Below are 19,619 nucleotides of genomic sequence, written 5' to 3' on the forward strand. Positions count from 1 at the left end.
ATTGGAATTACACATCCTAGGTAATGGGTCTATAGAGTAATGAAACTGGGTTTAAATAAGTTTTATGTTTAAAAAAAAAAAAATAGGATCTATGTTGCCCAGGTTGGACTCAAACTCCCAGGCTCAAGCAATCTTTCTGCCTCAGCTTCCCAAGTGGCCAGGACTATAGGCTCAAGCCACCATGCCCAGCAGGTTGAAATAATTTTTAATGAAACCACAGGAGACTAGACACTTAGTCCAGAAAAATCTTACCACTGCCCAAACATTTGAGAACTTCTGTTATGAAACTACCCTTCAGACTTTTTAAGCCATACTAGAAAACAAAACCACCAAAAAAAATTTTCTATACAAACTCAAACCTAACATACAGAATGCTGATACTCTAACAAAGGTGAGGAAAAAAGACTTTAAGGTTTTTCATTTCTGTATTTAAAAAGCAACCTTCCTGGCAAGGTGACAAAGCAGCTAAGAGGGTAGCAGTTTGGACTTGACCAACCAACCCCTCAGATGACCTCTCTCGTCAGAGTCACCAAGAGACTTTCCAGGCAAAATCTCAGTCTGTGGGATCTACCAATCCGTGTGCTGCCAGACTGACATGCTCAGTTTTAGCTTTGGCACATCCTTCTCTCCAGGCTAGCAGACAGCAAAGAATACCCTAGAAAAGAAAAAGAAGATGCCTGTAATCCTAGCTCTCTGGAGGCTGAGGCAGGTGGATTGCTCAAGGTCAGGAGTTCGAGACCAGCCTGAACAAGAGCAAGACCTTCTCTCTACTATAAATAGAAAGAAATTAATTGGCTAACTAAAAAAATAAAATAAAATATATATATAAAAATTAGCCAGACAGGCCAGGCGCTGTGGCTCACGCCTGTAATCCTAGCTCTTGGGAGGCCGAGGCGGGCGGATTGCTCAAGGTCAGGAGTTCAAAACCAGCCTGAGCAAGAGCGAGACCCCGTCTCTACTATAAACAGAAAGAAATTAATTGGCCAACTGATATATATATAAAAAAAATTAGCCGGGCATAGTGGCGCATGCCTGTAGTCCCAGCTACTCGGGAGGCTGAGGCAGAAGGATCACTCGAGCCCAGGAGTTTGAGGTTGCTGTGAGCTAGGCTGACGCCATGGCACTCACTCTAGTCTGGACAACAAAGTGAGACTCTGTCTCAAAAAAAAAAAAAAAAAAAAATTAGCCAGACATAGTAGCAAGTGCCTATAGTCCCGCTACTTGGGAGGCTGAGGCAGGAGGATCCCTTGAGCCCAGGAGTTTGAGGTTGCTGTGAGCTAGGCTGACGCCACGGCACTCACTCTAGCCTGGGCAACAGAAGTGAGACTCTGTCTCAAAAAAAAAAAAAAAGAAAGAAAAGGAAGAGACAGGAGCAGCCAAGCAGCTGCTAAGGGGAGAGGAAAGAGGAGAGGAAAGGGGGGCTGGATATCTTCAGAGCTCCCTCACCTGTGGCTCTAGTCAGTCAAGACTCTTTCCTAAAGAAATGGGCACAAACAGCCCCCATAACCTGCTTGGGCTGCCTGAGCCTATTTTTTTTCAGTCCACCAACTCTCCTTTATTGCAAGCAGTATTTTAATATAATAAAGCACATTTACACATGCCTCAAAACCCTTTCCTTTGAAGACTTTTTTTTAAAAAGCCCTGGCTTCAGCTTCCATCTAAGGGTGCAAGGCAACCTGCCCAGGAATGTGGCTCCCATGACAGTCAGCAGACTGCCTGAGTGGGCTCCGCTTGCTTTCTCAAATATTTATCCCACTGCTCCTGCATGGCATCACATTGAGATTTTGGAAAGATGCAACCTAGAAGAGCAACGAATGCTAGAAAAAACTAATATTTCTACTTCAAATTCTACAGCCAGCAAGCTGCCCCCTTAAAGGTCAGACAGCTCTATATAATCCTGCGCTACCCTGCTCTAAAATTCTAGCTCTGCTTTGGGACTGCCTTGCGTCCTGCGCTGATGTCTTTCTTAGGATGAGCCTCTTGCCCTCTAGCTTCTCTGGCTGCAGAGAGTCCAGACACAATTGCGTGAAGATCTTGGAGCACCCTTCACGATTAACACAAGAAAACCATTACAAGTGCCATGTTCATAATGGCTTATATTCATCTAGTGCTTTTTGGTTTACTAAGCATTTTGGCTTCATTCTGATCCTTACAAAGGTACTTCAGCATGCAAGTCAAGGCAGTGTTTTTAAGCATGTCTTTTAAGCGGAAGAAGAGAGTAAGGCTCAGCAGGGCCGAGGCCCCACAGCAAAAGCAGAGCTGCACCTGGAACGTAGGTCCTCCAGTTACCAGGCTGCTGCTCTCTGCCCAAGAGCACGCCCCACACGGCCCCTGCCAAGAGCCCTCTCTCAGTTTACCCTCCCTCGCTTCTGTTCTTCGGGAAAGATAGGCAAGAATAACGTTGAGTCTCAGAGTAGAGAAGAAATGGTCTCCTGACCAAGACTCCAAGCAATAAACCACTCAACATTCACGACAATGAGAAACGCTGCAGGGGAAAGTGCGCTCTCTCTCCCTGCCTCCAACTGCGAGCGGAAGACCACACTGGCGGTATGAGAGGGCCTGACGTCAACTGCCATTGCGGTAGAACGGCCCTTCTTGCCTCCATGCTGAATCGTGAAAGGATTCGGACTTTGAAGTATGACAAGTATGAGACTGTCAATAGCCCTCTTGTAAAAAACACCAGACACTGCTGCCTTAGAGTAAGTCCAACATGACACACTGGGAGCTAAATCTCCGACCCTGTGTGATTAAAACCAAATTTCAAAGCCACTCCTATACCCTGCTTCTTGGTATTTTTTTTTTCTTTTTGGTTCTCTTCCCTTTCCTAGCTAGGAATCAATTTAATCTTTGCATTTGTTTCCTCTAGCCAGAAATGTAAAAGCAAGACAATCAGCTTTGTAGAAGAGGGTGAGAAAAATCTGCCATTCCACAAAATTATTTAGTCTTCACTCTTCACAAAAAGCAGGCAGCAAAGTAAAAATCCTAATCACAAAGTATTTCTAGGCAGAAGCACGTAGGCAATGGCTGTGAATCTCTTATAAAACAAAGTGGGCTGAGCCAGGCACCAGGAGGCTCGGATTCTAGACATGGATCATTCCCTAATTAGCTGTCACAGGGCAGTTGAGGCATGGAGGCAAGTGACAGAAGACTGAATTCCAACTGCCACTAACAAGCTGTGGAACCTTCAGCAGATTTCTTAACTTTTAAGGCTTGATTTCTCTGCCTGTAGAATGGGGAGAATGAGATGAAGACAAAGAAAGATAATACAGGCCAAGCAATTGGCACAGTTCTTGGGCCAAAGTTAACACAGTAAATTCTACTACCACGTCCATGATCTGCATGAGCTGGGCAAGAGGCTGCACCCCCCTGATATTCAGTCTTCCCACCTACAAAATGGGGATGTGGGTGCAAACAACTCCCTGATTTTAAAAGACAAAGGAAAATAGGAAAAGTAAGTGGAAATAGGTCATTGAGTCACAGTCAGTGCTGCGGAGAATGGCTCTCTTGGCAAATCTTTAAACTGAACCTCTCCACACTGCTTACTAATACGAAGCCAGTCCATGCTTGTCTTCGCACACCTTGCAGGCTAATAAATCTTTGCCTGGAAAGAAAGTCCACAGGAATGGTTTTGCCCATCACGGCTGGTAATGTTAATGTGGGACTAAGACTCAAGACCAGAGCACCAAAGAGATGACGTTAAATAGGTGATAGATACCCAAAGAAATCCAGAGCTACAAAGTAAGCTCACACTATGAGAGGTACTTAGATTTTAAATTGCTCCTGTGTCTCCCCAGCCTTTCAACAGCGAGTGTACTTTTTCTGGTTGTCCCTTGGGTGCTTATGATGACCTCTAAGCTGCAGACTTGGCTGTAACTGTCTCTGGCCATAGAGAGTTCAAATACTGTTCACTGCATCTCCTGTAAGACATTTCACATTTAATAAAGGAAAACCAACAGTAGTGGTTATGTTCACCATTGCATATGTTCATCTACTACTTCTTGGTTAATTAAGCGTTTGAGCCTCATTTTTTTTTTTTTTTTTTTTTTTTTGAGACAGAGTCTCGCTTTGTTGCCCAGGCTAGAGTGAGTGCCGTGGCGTCAGCCTAGCTCACAGCAACCTCAAACTCCTGGGCTCGAGTGATCCTTCTGCCTCAGCCTCCCGGGTAGCTGGGACTACAGGCATGCGCCACCATGCCCGTTGAGCCTCATTTTGATTCTTAAGGAGGTAAGGCTACAGCTAAAGTCATCTACTGAAAGAGACAAGGAAAAAAGACTAAACATAATACAATGTTAAACCAATTTCCATTAGCCATGGCTTCCTTTCAGTTTGAGTGAGGTTTTTGTTGTTGTTGTTGTTGTTATGCTTTAAAACCATTCTTAAGTTTCATTTTTCAGGACTTCACCCTATCTGCTCCTTCTCAGGTTAAAATACAAACAAAGCCACAAAGTTTCATGGCCAATCTTCTTTATTATGACAAATCCTCGTCGCTCTCTCCTTCCCTCCTGCTTCCCCTCACCCAGTAAATACACAGGACGATGTTCTCACTTAGATGTCCTTAAATGGCTGGCTTCACTCAACACATTAATTCAACAAATATTTAGAGAGCGTCTTCACGGAATCAGGCACTGTTCTAGGCACTTGGGTTACTTCAGTGAACAAACAAAAAGTGTCCTATTGCAATTTACATGCTAGTAGGTGGAAGGAGTTATTACTACATGTGTATATACTTATCCAGCGCATCATAAGGTCATATGGAATAAAAAAACAGCAGCACAGAGACTGTATGCTAGGACTGCTTGTGGGTAGCAGGAGGGATGGTAGATGAGGTGATTGGGAAGGCCCCCCTGAAAAAGTGAGACCTGAACTAAGACCAGAGGCAGAGCAAGTTAGCCAAGAAGATACACCGAGAACATTTCAGGCAGAGGGACAGAGAGCAAAGACCCCGGGGTGGGACCGTGTCTGGCGTGTTCCAGGAAGAACAGGAAAGGAGGCCAGCGTGGCAGGTATGAGCAAGCGAGTCTGTGAGTTGAGGAGGGCAGGCAGATCACCCGAGGCCCTGGAGTCCACTGAGAAGAAATGTCTTTTATTCAATGTGCAATTAGGAGTCGCTGCAGTTTTTGAGCGGACGAATGATGTGTTAAAGTTTTTAAAAGGATCTCCGCCAGGGCTGCTGTGTTGACAACAGGCTGGAGCGGGCAAGGGTGAAAGCAGGGAGACCAGGTGGGCTGGCATAGATGACAGCTGCTTAGATCTTCAGAAGAGCAGCAGGAGAGGTTTTGAGAGTGGTCAGATTCTGGATATATTCTGAAGACAGAGCGCCAAGCTTTCCTAACAGATAAGATATAGAATGCCAGAGAAACCAAGCTGTCAAGGATGACAGGTAAGCTGTAAAGATAAGTTACCATCAATCATTTTGAAGCAAAACCCCAAACTGACACAATGGTACAGCTGTTACAAGTATCCTGATTTATTAGTTCTCATCACATTTTAAATTCTCTTTAGTCCATCCCTCCCTTTCTCCTCCCACAGAAATAATCTAATCACGGAAGTCTAGACTGAATAACTGTTACCGACAGATGAAGCTGCTTCTCTGAGAAACTATCGCTATGACTGCAATGACAACGGACACGCTGCCCAGAAGGCAACCCAGACTAGTTAATGTATGACGGCCAGTTGAGCATTGATGAAAAGTTTCCATTTGCCATTTATTGGCTGTGTGACTTTGGGCAAGTCATTTCTCTTCTCAATGCTGCATTTCTTTGTCTGAAAGTAAGGACAGTATCACCCACAGGGCTATTGTGTGTTCTAAATGAATGAATAGAAGCCAAGCACTTCAAGCAGCATCTGGATCAGAGTAAGCAACATATATGGGCTGCAATTGTTGTCGTTGTTATTGTTACATGTTGTTGTTTTTTCTCAATCTCTGCATGATTTTGATGAGAAATAATACTTAGGGAGCAGATGAATCTCATACAAATTTCAAAAATAAGAATAACCTAATACTAAGATTGGGTTATATACTGAGGATATACTAAGATACAGTGAGTACAAAGACACATTAAGTTATCAATAGGTATCTATCATAGAAGTCTAAATACACAGACAGCAAAATTGTCACTGAAATTGTACAGGAAAAATATTATCCCTTTGTGTGTTTGGGAGTAGGCTGGGGAAAACATGGATACATACATCATATCTCTGTAATTTAAAGCAGCTCACTCATAGAAGACCCAGAAACTTCTCTCAACCTTTCAATACTTGCTGCCTGGGACATTTTTCAAGCTATAAGAAACATGATACCTGAGCACTTCAGCTTTTGATATATACCAGAATCAAGAATTCTTAAGCTGTAGTCTTAAAACGTTTGCTAATAATCTGACAATCAATATAACTCAGAAGTTCAAACATATATAGATATAGATATATACAAGGTCTGTCCAAAAGTATCAAGCCACTGTTAACACATTTTTCATATTGCATGGCTAGATACTTTCTGGACAGACTTATACACACTATTTAACTTAAACAAATCTGTTCTCTTCTCCCAGTCTCTGATACTGGATCAATTTCTACCAAAAACATCCCTGAACATCAGGATTTACCCAGCCAGCGATTCCCACACCTAGCTGCATCTTAGAATCGCCCTGGAGAGCTTTAAATATACACATTAACACCAACACCGGCCCTAGATTTCTGTTCCCACTGAAACCAACGTTGAGAACCACTGGTTAGATAAATCCTAGAAGTATTATTTATTGAATTTGGGAGACAGAAAGAACATTGTTCAAATGGTGACTTAGTATTTCTGGGTTTAAACTGGCATCATCATCTGAACTGGGTTCTGGTTCTGGAGTGAAAGGACACTACAGGCTAGACTAGAAATCCCCTTAACCTGCCCTATACTCTCTCAAACTCCCCTGAATCTGCAAAACAAGAGGTGGTAGTCTTCCAAATGTTCTCTCAAAAATACTTCATTACTGAAACTTATATTTCTTTCAAGCAAAGGAACAAAAACTACTATATTCTGACAAAATCCTTCTACGCCTTAGCGACAAAAAGCTGGTTACAATTACTATCCTTGACACCTCTGTTTCCTTACTACAGTCTATAATAATAGTATGTACCCTGGTTCTAAGAAATGTGAATCTTTTTGTTTTTATTTTTCCTTTTTTTTTTTTTTGAGCCAACATGTAAAACATATACAGCCTCCACCAGATATCAGTGCACAGCATAAAAAGGAAATTACTTCCAAATGTTTTGCCTATCAACATTGTACAATACTGGGCAGTGACTTTCCATACTAAATTCATTTATTTATTCATCCCTTTAAAATACAATGCTTATTGAATATTATATGGCAGACATTTCTTTCAGATGCTTGGACCTATAGCAGTGATCAAGACAGATCTGGCTTTCATATCCTTCTAGATGCATTTATATGCATAAATTTAAAAATAAAGTATGGCTGTAGTTCAAAGACATCAAGTGTAGGTTAAGATAAAGGAAGTCTAAAATAACAGCGCTAGAAACGTCATATGGAACCATAATTTACTAAGCACCTATTACAGAAACCAGATGTTGTTAGTCTCTTTATATATGGTACTCACTTAATAAAGCCGCTGTCCTAAAAAGATGACATTATTTAGAAGAAATTAAAAGGAGCTAAACAATGAGAAAATTCTTTCCCTTAGCAGAGTTTAAATATGGCTTTCCACATTAGAGGGAATGCTCCAACCTAAAGATGACAAGAATGAATTAAGAGTTTTGTCAATTCATTCACACAAAAAATTTTTTCAGATTAGTTCAGCTAGACTGTGAAAAGATGTATGGGTTAAAAAAAGAAAATTCAAGTTATCACAAAAATGTATTTCCAATTTCAAATCTTTTTAAGTTGAAAATTACATAAACTGTATTTTAAGTCTGATGCATAAATATCCCTCTGTAGCTACTGTTAGGTCATAGAGCTTACTGATAAAATAGTGCTATTAAAGGTATTGCAAAACTGATAAAATAAAACATTACTAGATGCAGTAATCAGTCCTTTAACTTTTTATTTTAAACAAACTCTAATCCAAACCCAAAGTCACCACAGATCAATGAGAAATACACAGGACTGTAATTCAGGCCCATGCAAAAAACTGGGTCTGAAATGACTTAACCCAAAGCTGTCTGACCATCTTTTTTTTTTTTTTTTTTGAGACAGAGTCTCACTTTGTTGCCCAGGCTAGAGTGAGTGCCGTGGCGTCAGCCTAGCTCACAGCAACCTCAGACTCCTGGGCTCAAGCGATCCTCCTGCCTCAGCCTCCTGAGTAGCTGGGACTACAGGCATGCGCCACCATGCCCGGCTAATTTTTTCTATATATGTATTAGTTGGCCAATTAATTTCTTCTTATTTATAGTAGAGACGGGGGTCTCACTTTTGCTCAGGCTGGTTTCGAACTCCTGACATCGAGCAATCCGCCTACCTCGGCCTCCCAGAGTGCTAGGATTACAGGCGTGAGCCACCGTGCCCAGCCCGACCATCTTTTAAAAGCATTTTCAGGAGACACTATTTGACGCTAACCCTGCAACCGCCACCCCCAAAGTCCTTTTTTTTTTTTTTTTTTAAGGAGAATGGAGTCGGAGACAGCCAACTGTGGTCCATTCGTTAGGTTCTAGGGAACTGACTCAGGCCAACCGGGTTCTCCAACTCCAGGTAGACACCGAGATTCCAAAATGGGAATTCGTTCCTCAGTGCTGCCAAGGCTCAGCCATCCCCTTTGCTTTTTAAAGGACAAACGCTCTCACCCTTCTCGTGCATAACTTGGCTGCTGGCTGCGCGCAGGCAGTGCCTGGGAACCCCGGGCTCCCCGGCCGCGCCCGCCCACCCACCAGCCGGCTCCTGTCACCCCGAGACCCACGAGCCCCTGCCCCCGGCCCTGCGGGGCTCCCGAGCCCCAGTCCGCAAAGTTTCCGCGGCCGCTCACTCCGGGGTACCAGCGAGGGGGCCGCTTGGAGGCTGCGGGGCGCCGGGGTTACGCGGGCGGAGACCCCGTTATGCGCCGGTTACGGAGACCGGCTGAGAAGGCAGGAGCAGCCGGGCCGCGCCGCGTGCAGCCGGAGCCCGGGGTCGCGGGCGGGACTGGGGGTGCGGGGTTGGGGTGCGGGAGGGGGCCCCGCCCGCGCTCACCGTCGATGTTCTCCCGGTCGCTGATGTGCTGCAGGTTGCAGCCCGTGTCCTCGCGGCTCAGGTCCGTGTCGGGCCGGTAGGACTCCAGCCGGGAGTGGGCATTCCTCCGGAGCTTGGGGCTGGACGACACGCAGCACGAGGTAGTGTTCCCCATCTTCGGCGGCCCCCCGACTCCGGCTGCTCTCGCCTTCCTCCCGGTGCCCGGGCGCGGGCCGCGGGCGGGCGCGGGGCGCGGGCGGCGGGGGCGTGGAGGGGAGGCCCGCCCGCCCGCCGCCGCGGGATGGGGCGGAAGCCGCGGCCGGCCGCCGGGTCAGCAGCGGCGGCGGCGGCGGGGCCTCGCCATGGGCGGCGGCGGCGGCGGCGACGAGCGGGCGGCGGCCCCGGCTCCCCCTCGGCCTCCGCGCGCGACCGCCCCGGCCCAGCGGGCCTGTCCGCGGCGGACGAGCGCTCGGGTCGGCGCGACTGCGGCCGCCGCGCCTACCTCAGCCCGCCGCGGCCATGGCGGGCGGCGCCGCGCAGGCCGCCTCCCCCCGCGCTTCCCGGTCGCTCGGCGCCCGGTCCCCGGCGGCGGCGGCGCTCTCCGTAAGCGGTTCCGGTTCAAGCCGGGGACACGCGTGTGGGCGCCCGGCGGCCGGCGGAGAGGGCGAGCGGCGGCGGGCGTGGGCGCGGCCCGGGGCCCGGCGAGGCGCGGCGCGGCCGGAGGATGCTCGCACGCCCGCCCCCGCCGTCGGCGCCCGCCCTCGCCGCAACCCCCGCCCCGCCCCGCCCCGTCGCCGCCCTTCCCTCTGCCCTGGAAGCAGATCGGCGGCCGAGAGGAGGTCCCGGCGGCGCCGCCCCGCGCGACTGTGGGGTCGCTCCCGGGGGCCGCGCCTGTCGCGGGCGGGGGTCGCGGGGCTCGCCGCCGGGAGCCCGCCGACTCGCTGCCCTCCCCTCCCGGTCTCCGCCTCCTCCGCCTCCCGGGCGGCCGAGGACGGGGCCTAGCGCCGGGCCGCGGAGGGGTGAGGGCCGCGGGCTGGGGACACCGACGCGGCCCGGTGCGCTGAGGCTGCGCCCGCCTCTCCGGGACGGGGCTGGCTTTTCTATTTTTATTTTTATTTTTAAGCCTTTAGAAGAAGCCGTGCCTTAACTTGGGAGTTTTCTTCTATTTTGAGGTGACCTTGTTTTAAGCCCTGAAATAAATCTTGGGGGGGGGGGACCCAGGGCTATTTTAATGTGGAAGTAGCTGCAGTGTGTTTTGAGATCCTTGGAGGTGAACGTGAGGTGGAGAGAAGTAAGTTAACGCATCACCTCTCCTTGTTTTGCTTTTAAAAGGATCTCGGGGCCGGGCGCGGTGGCTCACGCCTGTAATCCTAGCTCTTGGGAGGCCGAGGCGGGCGGATTGCTCAAGGTCAGGAGTTCAAAACCAGCCTGAGCAAGAGCGAGACCCCGAGACCCCGTCTCTACTATAAACAGAAAGAAATTAATTGGCCAACTGATATATATATATATATAAAAAATTAGCCGGGCATAGTGGCACATGCCTGTAGTCCCAGCTACTCGGGAGGCTGAGGCAGAAGGATCACTCGAGCCCAGGAGTTTGAGGTTGCTGTGAGCTAGGCTGACGCCACGGCACTCACTCTAGCCTGGACAACAAAGCGAGACTCTGTCTCAAAAAAAAATAAATAAATAAATAAATAAAAATAAAAATAAAAGGATCTCGGGGTTTTGTCGCGTTGGGAGCAGGATTTGAACTGAGGCCGGTGGACTAAGATCGAGGTACATTAGGGCTGTCCGGAAAGTATCCAGACATTATTAATATCACTTTTTCATATTATTAGTACATGGTTGGGTACTTTCCGGACAGCCCTCGAGTGAAAGTGCCTGGCGCAGGGGAGACGTCCGACATTTGTTGGTTCCTGTCCCCACTCAGTGTCCCCAGTGCCAACCGTCCCCACTGGAAAGATCGCTGCTTCTTGCCTTTGTTAGGGGGTAAAATACAAGGTGGCAGAAACAACCTTCCTAACCCTTTTTTCCAGTCTATGAAGGAGTCCTGAGGAGAAGCTCCAGGGGGGAAATATTTTTTGAACAGTAAAAAATAAAAATAAAATCTGGTACAACCCTCTTAATTTCATAGATGAGGGAACTGAGGCCCAGAGACACGAAATGCCTTGATTTGCCCAGGTCTCAGTGCTAATTAATGACAGATCCAGGTTCTAAAAGAAACAGGAGTAAGGGCATTGGTATTTACCTAGCATCAGCGATGTGTGGACATCTTGTCAAAGGCTTTATAAACATTTTGTGTGATTCTCTACATCTAGTCGTTTTTTTAACCTGTGCTGTCCCTTTATCTCACAGTAATGTTTACACGTTTATTGGTCCGTATAAAGAAAGCTCCAGACTCTGAACTGTCTTAGTGCCATTTGTTAGGATAAGGGGCAGGTGTCCCTAGAAAATAAATGGCTGCAAAGGGATGGCGCTGACCAGATGAGAGAGGAAACGTAAAAGGGGAGTTCTAGAGAATTGCAGCCCCAGAGAGAGTGGGTAGAAAGCTACAAGACAAAATAATGCTGTTTATTAAGGCTGTGTTGACCTTCTTGCTTCCCAGGAAGGCTTGATCGGGGCATACCTGCGAGTCAGTGAACGTGTACATTCAGATTTTCTGGGCTCTAGCGTGTGGGTCAGATGGCTGAATACTGGGAGAGGGGGGTCTGCTATTGTCTGTTCTGATTGCTGCTGTGTAATTTGGGGCATCCAGTGGAAGCACCCAGTCGTTGAACCATATGTGTATGGCATGTGCACTCAGGCACGTTAAGTAATTTTTAATATTTTAATTTTTTTTTGAGACAGAGTTTCGCTTTGTTGCCCAAGCTACAGTGAGTGCCGTGGCATCAGCCTAGCTCACAGCAACCTCCAACTCCTAGGCTCAAGCTATCCTGCTGCCTCAGCCTCCTGAGTAGCTGGGACTACAGGCATGCGCCACCATGCACGGCTAATTTTTTCTATATATATTAGTTGGCCAATTAATTTCTTTCTATTTATAGTAGAGATGGGGTCTTGCTCTTGCTCAGGTTGGTTTCGAACTCCTGACCTCGAGCAATCCACCCACCTCGGCCTCCCAAAGAGCTAGGATTATAGGCGTGAGCCACCATGCCTGGCCAGCAATTTTTATTTAATCATAAAATTTACAATATTTATATTCACATTATGGTTTGAAGGCCTTAAGAGGAGAGAGAGAGACCAAATGGCACTTAGGTGACCACGTGGCTGGCCTCGCATTCCCCATCCAGGCAGGTCACTGGGCAGTGTTAACGAGGAAGGGCAGCTGGAACTGGGGGAAGACATGACTAGGGGTCCAGGTAGCCACACACCCTTACCAAAGGGTGGTATAGCCACCGGTCTGCGGGGATTTTTCTGTCCCTCTGTCACCACCATCCCCACCCCCCTTCTGTGACATTCTCATGTATTCTTAGGAATGCACCCATTTGCACTTATTCAGGAATGTGACTTTGGTCAACAAGGCTGGAGGGGAAAGAAAGTTGCTAAAGCCTTGCAGTGATTTACCTGTGTGCCAGCCCCCCCAATACACACACACACACACATCCTCCAGGCAGAAATGCCCCCACCTGACACAGTGACACCGTAGGAAAAATTACAGAATAATAACCAACTCCGAGCAGAGGCAGTGTGATGCCAAAGTGATGACAACAGAAGGCGTCGTCTGTTGCACACCTCCTAGATGCCACGCACTGTACTAGGTATTTTTTACATCCAAGTCTATGCTGTTATCCCCCCTTTTTGTAAATAAAGACACTTTAACTCTTAAGAAAACCTACCCAAGGTCAAAATACTGAGACATGGCCTAACAGGATTGAACCTGGCTCTCATTCCAAAGTCCAAGAGGTTCCCTCTCAGCTGCATCCACCCTGGCTCCAGGACTTTGTGAATGGAAAAGAGTCTAGTGCTGCTTCTCTCCTTTGCTCTTTTCTGTTCTCTGAAGGAAGCTGGGAGCTGCCTGCTTCGGCCTAGTTCTAGACTTTTAAGAAGAGTGATAAAGGGGTAAAGGAGCCTTGTTATATCTGTGGGGCTTAGCCCTCCTGCCCAGAGTAAGAAGACAGGCCACGCTTGTGCATGTGGTGACAGTATCTCCAGCACCGTATCACTTGGGAATCTAACGCAGGGACAGTTCCCCAGTAGGTATGGATCTAGCCCAGAATGGGAATCTGGAAGGGAGAGGTGAGCACTGGGCACTATAACCAGGGCTTGTCTCCAAAACATTTAGCCTTCTTAAAAACCATCACCCCGGGCCAGGGGCGAGGTGGCTCACGCCTGTAATCCTAGCACTCTGGGAGGCCGAGGTGGGCGGATTGCTCGAGGTCAGGAGTTCGAAACCAGCCTGAGCAAGAGCGAGACCCCATCTCTACTATAAATAGAAAGAAATTAATTGGCCAACTAATATATATACAAAAAATTAGCCGGGCATGGTGGCGCATGCCTGTAGTCCCAGCTACTCGGGAGGCTGAGGCAGCAGGATTGCTTGAGCCCAGGAGTTTGAGGTTGCTGTGAGCTAGGCTGATGCCACAGCACTCACTCTAGCCTGGGCAACAAAGTGAGACTCTGTCTCAAAAAAAAAAAAAAAAAAAACATCACCCTGGATCCACTCATATATATCCACCCTGCTCGGAGTCTCGCTCTGTTTCCCTACATTTTTTCCGCAGAAACTGGTCTCACTGTGTTGCCCAAGCTGGTCTCAACTCAACCTTCTGGCCTCAAGCGATCCTCCCGGCTTAGCCTCCCAAAGCGCTGGAATTACAGGAATGAGCCACTGCACCAGGCCCCATCCTGCTCTTTTAGCAGAAAGAATCATTCAGGAATTATTTTCCCTCATTGTTCTCCATAATCACTATTCAAGTATTTGGTCATCGTAAAGAGGTAAATATGGACCTTGGGTGAACTAGCTTAAGTCAGGGCTCTTCACATTTTTTAACAGTAGTAGTTTTTTTTTTTTAAACCTAACAAAATTTACTGGGGAACCACAACATTTAAAGCATAAGCAATATTAGTGTGAACTTGGATGATTTGAAGATCTACTTACGAAAACAAATCAGCAAGAATAAGCTACCGTAACTGAATCAGGTGGAGCATAATTGCAGTCTTACATCAGCCACACTCACATCTGTGAAATAGGAATCAATCATTTGCACAACTCCTGAATCAGCTCCTGGAACACAGAAAACACTGAGCCAGGTTAAGCCCAGGCCCTGGACCTTTGGTCAGAAGAAGGATAATTTGTAGCTTCTCAGAAAAATAACCTACTCAGGGTATAGCTGCCGCTTCACCCGGTAGCCAGTTTCCCGTGTCAGCTACTCAAACATTTCTAGGGCAGTCATGAAATAACTGAGACCGGTTATGCCACCGTTGCTCTTCCTGTCACCAAGCTCCTCTCCAAAGAAGGTCTCCGTTTACTCCTCGGTGGTAAGCAGTCCGCAGGGTAACCTGCTACACAGCAAGTATTTACTTTGACAGCTACTTGACCTTGACCAATGCAAGTGATTCATTTATTGATAACATGTTTCTTGAGAGTGTACGGAGTGCCAGGCACCTTGGGGCTACAAAAGTAGATAAGATACAGTTCCCACCCTTGGGAAACTCAGAGTCCAGTAAAGTAAACAGTCACAAAAGAACAAGTTTAGAACATGTCGAGCCACTCAGTGGCGAAATCTGAAGAATGCCAAGCCTGTCGCCTAAAATACCTGCATTTACCGCCTGTGGATAGACCTAAAATTCCACCATGCGAGATTTATTCCCGTGAAATAAAGAATCATACCCAGAGATTCTTTTGTCAGAATGAAAACTCCCACAAGAAAATAAGGATGGCTAATTGATCTAAACAGTAGTGCCAAGTCTTCTGGACCAGTAGTGCCAAGTCTTCTTAACATTGTGTTAAGAAGGATTCTGAGGTCATGTTCCAGCTCAGCAGGGAAGAGTGCTGGCATAGGGGGGGTAAGGGAGATGGCACTTGTGCCACATATTTAAAAACGTAAGATTTTTGTTTATGGAATACATGAAAAAGCAGGGGACACCCATAGTCGCTGGGTATCTGGAAAAGGACATTTGTAAACTGGTTTATCTTCCTCACCATTGAGAATCCACCATCTGTCCCAAGACTAAATGGCCTTAAGAAGCCTGACATCTCTCTTGTCAAATTCTACCTTTTTTTTTTTTTTTTTTTTTTTGAGACAGGGTCTCTGTTGCCCGGGCTAGAGTGCAATGTCACCATCATAGCTCACTGAAAAGTCAAACTCCTAGGCTCAAACAACCCTCCTGCCTTATTCTCCCAAGTAGGTGGGATTACAGGCATGCAACCCCACATCTAGCTAATTTTTTAATTTTGTGTAGAGACAGTGTCTCTATGTTGCTCAGGCTGGACGCGAACTCCTGGCCTCAAGAGACCCTCCTCCCTCAGCCTCCCAGAGTGCTACTGTAAGGCTGGTGGCGGCCCCCTCCCTTCCCTGGATCAAAAAGAAAAGACTCATGAGACCAGACCCACCAAGGACAAAACTGCCAGGCCCCGCTGAGAGGATCCACACCCAGATGTCCACCTAGATAAGAATGTTTTGGCTCCTGGATTCCACAAATACCTCCAGTCCCTCCTAAAATCCCCAGCTCTTCCTGCCAAAAGTCCCTAGCCAGGCCCAAAGGATATAAAAGGCCTCAGCCCCTTCAAACTGCAGCAACTTCTGGGGCCCCTCGCTCTTGGGGCCCCAGAACCTCGTCCACGAGTGTATAATAAAGCCACGTGGTTTGGCCCCCCACTCTTTCTCTTTCTGTGTCTCTTTTCTTTTTGCCACCGCCGAAAAACCTTACAGCTACCATTACAGGCGTGAGCCACCTCACACAGCGCAAACTCTACCTTCTTTAACCTTCCATGTACACCAAGAATAGAAACAGAATATGTATATGTGATCGCTGACAACAAGGATGTACTCGGATAAGTGAAAGTCCAGCATCGAGCAGGGTCAAGTGTCAGAGTGGGAAAAGCTGCTATTTCCTTACCCAAAGCCTGTTCTCCTGTCTCCCGTAGTTACAAGGCCTACTGTTTTGTGAGGAACAGCAACATGCCCAGCTCAAAGATGACAGCTGGCCACCGGCTAAGTCTGGCCCGTGAGACATGAGTGGAAGCTTCCAGGAAAGCTCTCTAAAACACCTTTGTCTTTTCTGCTTCTTGGAATATGAACGCGATGGCTGGAATTCTAGCAGCCACTTTTGCACACCAGATGACCTTGAAGATGGAAGCCATGAACTGAGATAATGTCCCTGTAAGCTTCTTTCATATGAGAGAAATAAACCATGTTGTATTAACCACCATAATTTTGAATTCCCAAGTTATAGGCAGCCAAACCTAATCCTGACCTGGCCAGGATTTGATATTCTTTGGTAAGAGTTTTATGTATTCGTGTTGACAGTTTTCACTGATTGGCCTCCAGGTAACAGGGACTCTGACAGAGAACTAGGGGACAGTCATATGTACTGGGTTCCCCGTAGACAGTTCTAGAATGGACAGGAAGGATGCAGCAGGCAAGCTCTGGAGCCCAGGTAACATTTAGGTAGCAAAAGGAAATTGCTCAACCAGGTGCAGTGGCTCACGCCTGTAATCCTAGCACTCTGGGAGGCCGAGGCAGGAGGATTGCTCAAAGTCAGGAGTTCGAGACCAGCCTGAGCAAGAGCAAGACCCTGTGTCTACTAAGAAATAGAAAAAAATTAATTGGCCAACTAAAAATATATACATGCCAGGCATGGTAGCGCATGCCTGTAGTCCCAGCTACTCAGGAGGCTGAGGCAGGAGGATCGCTTGAGCCCAGGAGTTTGAGGTTGCTGTGAGCTAGGCTGACGCCACGGTACTCTAGCCAGGGCAACAGAGTGAGACTGTCTCAAAAAAAAAAGAAAAAAGGAAATTGCTCATCAAAAGGCAGACTAGTCCCCGTGGAAGTTAAAAGAATTGTCTGATGACGACTTTGACACAGGAATCCTTCAGTCTTCCCAGAACTGCAGCCAAGGGCTCCTGGGAGCAGGAAACTCTATGATACAGCCTGGTGTGTAATATGCTAACCATCTACCTGGCCTGGGAAATCGGTTCCTTCCTGAGCTTTCCTTGTGACTATCCGGAAATAGGATGAGAAGGTGGCTCCTGCCACCTCACACCCTCCCAAACACAGGCGATAAGTCTATCTAGTCCAAGCTGGCTGGTGATGGGAAGGGACTTAATTGGACACCACGCCAGGCACCTTCACATACCTCGATCTTAGGTCACTGGCCTCAGTTCAGACCCTGTCCCCAGCACGACCCGAACCCGACAGTATGTTATAAATAAAACAAGTTGCGTTAACTTGCTTGTCTCTCTACTTCAGGTTAGTAACTTCCAAGGAACTGAAAACGCACAGCAGCTATAATTCAGCAGTAAAAGAGCCCTTGAGGACCCTGTGAGCAGCTAAATAGATTCCAGTCCTGTCATTCCCCTGCTTAAAATCTGTCAGTAGCTTCTCATTGTTTCCAGAATAAACACCCAGCCCACTGCCTGGCATTCGAGTCTGCCTTCTCCCCAGCGATCAGAAGTGCTTCCGGTTCCCTCAGTGTCTTCCATGGAGCCTCTCGTCCTACCCCTGTGACCTCCTTGTCCCCTGAGCAGCCTCCTCCCTCCCACCCCTGCTCCTTTATAATCCAACTTAACCTTCAGGGCCCAAGCACAAGCCCTACTGTTTCTCTGTCCCTCATACTAGAGCCCACAAACTCACACGGATTTTATCTAAATAAATATTTTCCCATGCCAGCTAATGTTTAAAAAAAAAAAACTACTTATAATGACTGCAAAATATTTATTAGATGTACCATAATTTATTTAACTATTCCCCAGTTAATGGCCATTTCATTTGTTTCTTTTTCAGTGTAATAAAAACAATTCTGAGATGAGCAATTTTATATGCATCTGTCTATTTACATAAAAGGAATTATTAGAGTTGGAATTTTGAGGTCATTTTAACCAAAAAGGAACATATTTGACTCTCTTGATAAATATTTGAAAGTTTGTATCATTTTATACAAATAATTGTGGGTTTTTTTAGGTTTTTTTTTTTCCTTTTTTTTGAGACAGGGTCTTGCTCTGTGGCCCTGCTTGGGACTACAGGAGTGCACCACCACGCCCAGCTAATTTTTCTGTTTTTGTAGACTCCTTCTTGCTCTGGCTGGTCTCAAACTCCTGACCGCAAGCAAAATCCTCCTGCCTTGGCCTCCCAGAGTGCTAATATTATAGAGGCGTGAGCCGCCGCGCCCAGCCTTGTTTCCTTATTGACACTGCAAACTTAGAGAACTTTTGGGCATTCTCTGATCTGTAATTGGATAAGTTTCCATTGCTCCCAACAGTGTAGGTACGTCACAATAATCTATATCCAGCCCTGACAACTCTTCAGCATCTTGTCCTTTTTCCAAGCTCCAAATTGCTTCAGTGGATCCTGTCAACACTCCTATTCTTTGTTTTGCCCATTAGGTGAAGTTACACTTGATTATACTGCACTGGTTTCTCTGTGATAGAATACCCTAAGTCATACCCCAAGCCACTCAACAGTCTGAGAAGTGACTGTTACAAACCTCACAGGAACAAATTCTGTTGCTTAATTATTATCTTTCTGTGTTTCCTGGGGACCTTACCTTGGCAAAATAAATGATGCTAAATTTTAATGGGGCAGGGTAGTGACTCACGCCTGTAATCCTAGCACTCTTGAGAGGCTGAGGCGGGCAGATAGTTCGAGGTCAGGAGTTCGAGACCAGCCTGAGCAAGATCGAGACCCCGTATCTACTATAAATAGAAAGAAATTAATTAGCCAACTAATATATATATACATATATACACACACATATATATATACACATATATATATATATAAATTAGCCGGGCATGGTGGTGCCCGCCTATAGTCCCAGCTACTCAGGAGGGTGAGGCAGGAGGATCGCTTGAGCCCAAGAGTTTGAGGTTGCTGTGAGCGAGGCTGACACCATGGCACTCACTCTAGCCTGGGCAACAAAGCGAGACTCTGTCTCAAAAATAAATAAATAAATAAATTAATTAATTAATTCTAATGAATCTTGAATGGTCACTGTGTAATAAATGCTAAGAAAAACAATGGTGATATAAAGAAAAAAGTAAAAATCCCTATCTCTGCCTTTGTACCAGCTCCACTTGTACATTTTTTAGCATCAGTTCCAGGGATTTGGGGTCTTCTGATTGAAAATGAGATCAGTTCCATAGCATCACTGCCTAATGGGTGCACAGAATTCCAAGCTGACCATCCCTTGGGGACTAAAGGCCTTAAAATCACATCTTGTGTTTGATAAGTGACATTTGGAATAGTCACACATCAAAATGTTACAGTTCTCTAGTGTGTACACTAGCACAGTGCCAGCTAGTGTACCTGATGAGCCA

General features: G+C 46.7%; 1 protein-coding gene across 3 annotated transcripts in view; it reads right to left on the bottom strand.

Annotated features, from left to right (window-relative positions):
• The window catches only part of CCNY (cyclin Y), a 203,840-nt gene that overhangs the window by 159,411 nt on the left and 24,810 nt on the right, over positions 1-19,619 (bottom strand). The window contains exon 1 of one of the 3 annotated variants that reach the window (XM_020284146.2): positions 9,170-9,383. The exons of the other annotated variants lie outside the window; for them this stretch is intronic. Within the exon in view, the coding sequence (XP_020139735.2) occupies positions 9,170-9,323 (154 nt within the window). The 5' untranslated portion in view covers positions 9,324-9,383. Of the gene's footprint in view, positions 1-9,169; positions 9,384-19,619 lie in introns of those variants that run through there. 3 annotated transcript variants of the gene reach the window in all.

Source organism: Microcebus murinus, chromosome 25 (genome assembly GCF_040939455.1).
Source record: "Microcebus murinus isolate Inina chromosome 25, M.murinus_Inina_mat1.0, whole genome shotgun sequence".
Lineage (NCBI taxonomy): Eukaryota > Metazoa > Chordata > Mammalia > Primates > Cheirogaleidae > Microcebus > Microcebus murinus.